The sequence below is a fragment of the Gossypium hirsutum genome, chromosome A10 (genome assembly GCF_007990345.1).
Source record: "Gossypium hirsutum isolate 1008001.06 chromosome A10, Gossypium_hirsutum_v2.1, whole genome shotgun sequence".
Classification (NCBI taxonomy): domain Eukaryota; kingdom Viridiplantae; phylum Streptophyta; class Magnoliopsida; order Malvales; family Malvaceae; genus Gossypium; species Gossypium hirsutum.
Window position 1 is genome coordinate 20,041,953 of NC_053433.1, and position 6,133 is coordinate 20,048,085.

Below are 6,133 nucleotides of genomic sequence, written 5' to 3' on the forward strand. Positions count from 1 at the left end.
TTTATGCTTTATTTATTTTATCTAATAATTTAATATTTCACTGTTGACTATTTTTCACTTTTTTTTTATTTTCATTACTTTTAAAACATTATTTTTTATTTTCAATTATTTCTTTCAAAATTAAGACATTTAGTGTAAATTAAATTAATATTAGTGGAATTTTTTTTGAAATTGTAAAAGTATATTTATTGAAAAAAAAAAAGAGAAATGTTTATAGGAGTCTATGTTATGAAACACGTGGAAGAAGTCTAAGATCTAAAAAAGAACTCTTATTCATAATTTTCAGTGTCATATTTTGCAATGATATAAACAAGTTGAAAATTAACAGTGATAAGTAATAAGCAGAGGTTGGAATGGTTAGGGAAATGAAGAAGCAGCAGCTTGATGGCATGAAGCAGAATTTCAAAGGGTATATAGACACCAAATATTCTACTAATCCACTCACCTTTGGCATAAGAATCAATTCCTTGTACCCATAAATGTCAAAACTTATATAATACAATAAAATACACAAAATTAGAAAATCTAACGCTTAGGCTACCTACTTTGCCACAGGTAAGGTATTGTTTTATTTGTTTATAAGCGTAGAATCTTATGGTATTCTTATCGTGCCTGACTTGAATAATGAATGATACACTACTGTTACAGCTCACGGTTTAAATTTTGAGAATAAACTAACAGTCAATGCACAGAATTGCTGTGCTTTACCTTACCAAGGGTGCCAACAACTACACGATGCTCCCTTCTTGCAGTCTCCCCGTTCATAAAATTTACAAATCCGTAGCCCTTTGGGTGGAGCTCTGAAGGTATCTACTCCATTCAGAGGAGGGCCACCGTAGTTTGAGTGCCTATGCATTAAGATCCTATCCCTACTATAACTTGAATCTTTGGCCTGAAAATCAGGACCTCTTGAACTGACATACCTCTGTTGGCTTCCCCAATAAGTGCCTGAGTTGATGCTTCCATTGTCCTGGAATGTTCCCTGACTGTTTCCCCAACTGATACTCCTCATTCCTTGACCTAAACCTCCAGAATGAAAAATTGGAGTTCCCTGAATGGCTTCCCAGTTGGTTCCTGTAGTTTCTCGACCTGCTCTCCAAGTGGTGTCTATAGCAGCCATGCACCATGCTGCTGGTGGGGCAGGAACCTGCATGTCTGAACCAGCTTCATATCGGTTAACAGAGGCATCGTTGGGCCATTTATCTTCATCCATATCAGCACTCGTGGAAGAATGCCCACTAGAACTCTTCCGAGCATCATGAACTTCAGACCGAGAGACCCCAATTGGCTCATTGGTCAAAGTAGACCCAGATGGCATTCCTAGATCATTTGTTGAGCTCAAAGCATCATTTTTTCCTGGATCAGGTGCGGGGCTAAATCCTCCTACAGGACAAAAACAATCAGGTTCAGCACTGTAAACCAACTTTCTGTCATAGCGTAAACTTGATGTAGGTGGCGCCAATCCATTAAGAGACTCCATTGCTTCAACTTCAGCCAAGAGATCAGAAACTGACTCATCACCAAAAGAATACTCATTAGGTTCAGGAACAATTGAATCCCAACCAGATGCATTTTCTGCAGGATCTGTGGGAGAAGAATGTGCCATTTGGCCGGTTCCAGAAGTTGGAGTAGCAGCATGATCACTTCCCAAGTTAGTTTGTTTCAGAGAAGAGTTGGGCACAAGATCAGAGTCCCATTCCTCCACAGAAGGTTTCGCTGGGGTGGAGGAATACCCACCCCATTCACCAGCTGCTTCAGAAAGCTGTGGTCCATTACCCACTAGACTAGAAGCTGTGCTCCAACTAGGACCTGAATCCTGATGATGAGCACTTGAAGAAAGAGACTGTTTGCTTTTAGTAGCCTGGGGTTCTAAGTCTTTGTGGTTCAACTTCGATATTGAGGTAGGAAGGTCTGGGAAATCAATATCATGATTGTGCTCCGCTGCTTCAAGAACCCTAGCCAGAGAAATGAGACCACAATTGGAATCCCATCCATTTGAAGCATCATTTAAAGGTGATCTCCAGCTTTGCCCACAAGATTTGCCAGATTTTCCCTCACTATCTTCTTGCTTCACATTTCCAGCAATAATTTGACCTTCAGAGGTCTCGTTCAAATTTTCGTTAATGTTAATGGAACCACGGTCCCAATTTTCAACCCCATGACCTCTGATAACTTGAAGAGACTGCGTTTCACAAAGTTTTGCAGATAATGTAGATGAGGGAAGTAAACTACTCACTCGAGGCTGGCCAGGGAAGTAATTATCACCCTTCAGAGGCTCCCAATGTGGCACAGGACTTCCTCTTTGTACTGTACTGGAAGTGACCGTATGTACGGGAGTGGTGCAAGAAGATTGAGAGCCCAATTCTTTGCTCTTTGCAGATTCATTGTTACCACAACAATGACCATTCGCATTATTCTGCATTGAGTTCAAGGCCCCTTCTACTTGTTTACTTTCCACCTGATCCACATTCAGATCCCAACTCTCCCCAACATCTCCATCCCTTTCGTCCTCAGTTGGTACACAGCTGTTATGAAACAGTTGTTGCACTTGGCTGTACCGCCCATCCAAAGCATCAGTTAAGAGGGTGGAGTCCTCTTGCCTTTCACTTGCTCTCCATATTCTCAAACCAGGTGGGAAATGACCACTCATGCTCCATCTACGTAACATTGCCATAGGAAATGGCCCTTGAATTTTCCCAAGGGGATCTTGATAATGCCATATTTTATCTGTCTCAATCTTATTTACAGATAACTCCATTTCTGTAGAATGAACTGCTATGCTAGTTTCTCTGCTTCCAATATCACTCAAGACATCACCTCCCTTTAGTGGAAAGGCCAGCTCCTTTTCCTTCCTATCAAGCAACGAAGGATATTCTTTTGTGTGTCCCTTCTCACCAGCCCCAGTTGTGCCTTCAGGAGATTCAACTTTGTTCAAAAACTTCCTCTGTTTCATCATTTTTCTTCTCTTCGAATAACTAGCTCCTAGGTCTTCAAAAGGCCTTTCCATGCTAGCAATTTCTTTCCAGGGATTTTTAGCTTTAATAATCTCGTCTAAACTTAATGATAGCTTCTCTTTCAACAAAGTCCAATACACCCTGAAGAGATACTCCCAACTAGTTTGATCATCAAAATCCACTTGAACCTGCACATCATAAATTAAAAGGCTTTTAAGGTAGACAAAATCTCTTCAGTCTTCAGCAATCTGAAAATGCCAATTACAATACTTACAAATTAATTGAAAAAAGCTAAGACACATTCAAAAAGAAATAAATTGTATAAGGCATAGTTAATCATACCATTTCCTTAGTTCCTAAGGCAGTGTTTTCAATCAGCATTACAGTTCTCATGCACAATCCACAAAATCCTTTATTTCCTCTTACGTTCACATAATCAGCATCTTTAGTGCAATCCTTGCACAAGGAATATGTACACATATAGCACATATAATATGAAGCCTTCTGACAAGTGCTACATATGTGCCACCCTGAAATACACAAGTAGAACACCAGAAAAATAATGGAATAAATAACTTAATCATTCCTAATAATTGAAATAAAAATGTTAGCATAATAACCATTCAATATGCACATGGAGACAGTAAGATATCATGATTAAGATGAAAAAGTAAAGTAATAACTACTCCGGAAGAGGGAATCCAAGTCAATGGCAGACATGAGAAGCCACCATTCAATATGCAAGTGTTAATTGTATCATATCATATCATATCATACCATAATTAAGATAAATATAATAGATCCAATAACTACACGAGAACAAAGAATCCAAACCAACATCAAACAGGGAAGCTACCCTATGACATGCATGTGCCAACGGTACAACAAAATAGCAGATAAATATCTGCAAAGCAAGCAAAGTGTAATATTAATCTAGATAATGCTAACACAAGCAATGGCACTTTCCAGTGGTTATATTAATTAAACTTAAATGAAAATGACAAGATTTACAAGAAGTAACTAAAATGCAACTTACCACAGTACCATTTCACCTTTGAATTAAAGAACGCCTCATCCCTTTTGATACAGGTTGGATGGTATGCCTTAGGACAGCCTCTGACCGTAAAATCCAATATAATCAGCAATAGTATACAACACAAATGAAAAAAGAAAAAGGACAAAAAGAATATATGAGCCAGAATAAACAGATGAAGATTAAAACTACACCAAATTTTAGTTGCCAAAAGAAGAAGATCATGAATTTCAATATATGAATTACCAGTATCAACAAATAAACTGAAAATTAAAGGAATCGGCATAGAACTTCCATATTTCGCTGAAATTAACTCCAGTTTAAATTCGCCTAAATAAAAACTATGATAAGCAAGATTGAACAAAAGGTTAAAAAATTTTCAGCTCACGCTCTAGATTTTACCTTAATCTCGGCCACCTAACTAAAATTCTCTTCCATTTTCCTACATTTTCTGATCAACCAAACAAAAAAAAGAGAGACAAAAACAAGATAAAAGCAGCAAAATCTCCAAACTCACCGGCGATCACAAAGCACGAGACTCCCGCCATCGAAGCATATAAAACAAACATCTTCTTCATCGTTATTGTTCCTTTGAGGCGGAGGCGCCGATGATGAAACGACCGTCGCCTGATTCCTAGGCGGCCTTCCCCGCCGGCGCTTCCTCACGCTCATCTCAACAACTTTGACTCCATTAACCGCCACGTCTGATTTTCCAACGAGCTTTTGCGAATCGTCCAAATCCGGAACCTCCTGGCATTGATCGCGATTCAAACTATTACCTTTATCCCTAACATCACCACAAGGTTTCAACATAGCTATGGCGGATTCTACTTGTTGACAATTTTCCATATTAAAAATTGGGGAAAAAAAGTTTTTCGTTCTTTAATTATTTTCCTAAGACGTACAGAAAATAAATTAATTAAATACAAATTGAAAACCCTAGTGATTGAAATGGGGGTTTGGCAGTGGTGGTGGAGCTATCAGTAGTAGTAGGCACATGGAAATGGAATGGGAAGGGACGTGACAAGGCATTGTTTGGAAGGAACAAAAAAAAAAAAGTTCAATTACCTTTTTATAAAGTATTGCTTTTCAAAGATATAGAAGGAAGGAAGGAAGGAAGGTAGGGGAAGCGCGGACACAAGTAAATTATAGTTTAAGGTTAATTTCATCAAACATCCCAAAATATTATCCAAATTTTAATTTGGTCCTTAAATTTTAAATTATTTTAATTGAGTCCTCAAAGTATTGGTATTGTATCAATCAAGTAATTCTATCAGCCTTGTCATTAGTTTGTACATTAAACTCCAACTCAAATATAAAGTAAAGCATATTTAAAACTCATGAGTCAAATTGCTATTGCATGTGTACTTATTGCACGAATGGGTTGGATTTGACATGTAAACAAAATAAAAGAGGAGAAATAGTCTTATTAAATTTCAATTACATTGTTTGCTTTTTTAATATGTCATACCCAAGTTGTTTATATGATATGCATATGATTGTTTATGATTTAATTCATGTGTTTTAAAAATGCTTATGTTGTACTTCTAACATGTATCCCTACATGTGTCCCTCACTGATGCTTAACAAACCTAATTGAGCCCATGAACCATACACCTAGCGAACCTTCCACTTTTTACTATGGACAGACTTAAGCCTAGTAAACCTCATACTAGACCATATCTTTGCTACAAATACATAGAATGCACAAGGAAATTCAGAATCATTGATTATCTAATTATCTTTAAGACGTCACATTACCGTCATTGCAAGAGAACAAAGTATGATTTCACTATCAACAATCTCTAAGCACATAATCAACCCTATCTTCTAATATAAAAACCCCCAACAAGAGCTAAAATGACCAAGTCTCATTCCAGATCCCATATCTATCTCCCCCAAAACAAAAAATACTACAATCTTTATCAGTGGCTCTCCACTTTATTTAAAGGTGAAACACCATCCAAATCATCACTCTATTCTCTTGTTAATCTCAGAGGTTAACAACTCCACAATAGATCTAAATTGACATTTAATGTATAAACTAATAACCACACTAATGGAATAACTTAATTGGTATGATACTAATTACATAGAGGATTTGATTAGAACGTGTTGAAGCTTAAGGACCAATTTAAAAGGTGTT

The 6,133-nt window shown here is 37.3% G+C and overlaps 1 protein-coding gene across 2 annotated transcripts; it reads right to left on the minus strand.

Annotated features, from left to right (window-relative positions):
- Positions 1 to 427: 427 nt before the first annotated feature.
- LOC107897609 (zinc finger CCCH domain-containing protein 44) lies at positions 428 to 5,142 on the minus strand. Of its 2 annotated transcripts, XM_016823110.2 has the most exons (4): positions 4,505 to 5,142; positions 3,991 to 4,070; positions 3,297 to 3,484; positions 428 to 3,142 (listed from the first exon to the last, which is right to left on the minus strand). In XM_016823110.2, the coding sequence occupies exons 1-4, from the start codon at positions 4,834 to 4,836 to the stop codon at positions 710 to 712; spliced, it is 3,033 nt and encodes a 1,010-aa protein (XP_016678599.1). In that variant the 5' UTR covers positions 4,837 to 5,142; the 3' UTR covers positions 428 to 709. The 2 variants fall into 2 exon arrangements, with proteins under 2 accessions (XP_016678599.1, XP_016678600.1); XM_016823111.2 differs by lacking the exon at positions 3,991 to 4,070 and having other exon boundaries at positions 4,505 to 5,047.
- Between the last annotated feature and the right edge of the window lie 991 nt (positions 5,143 to 6,133).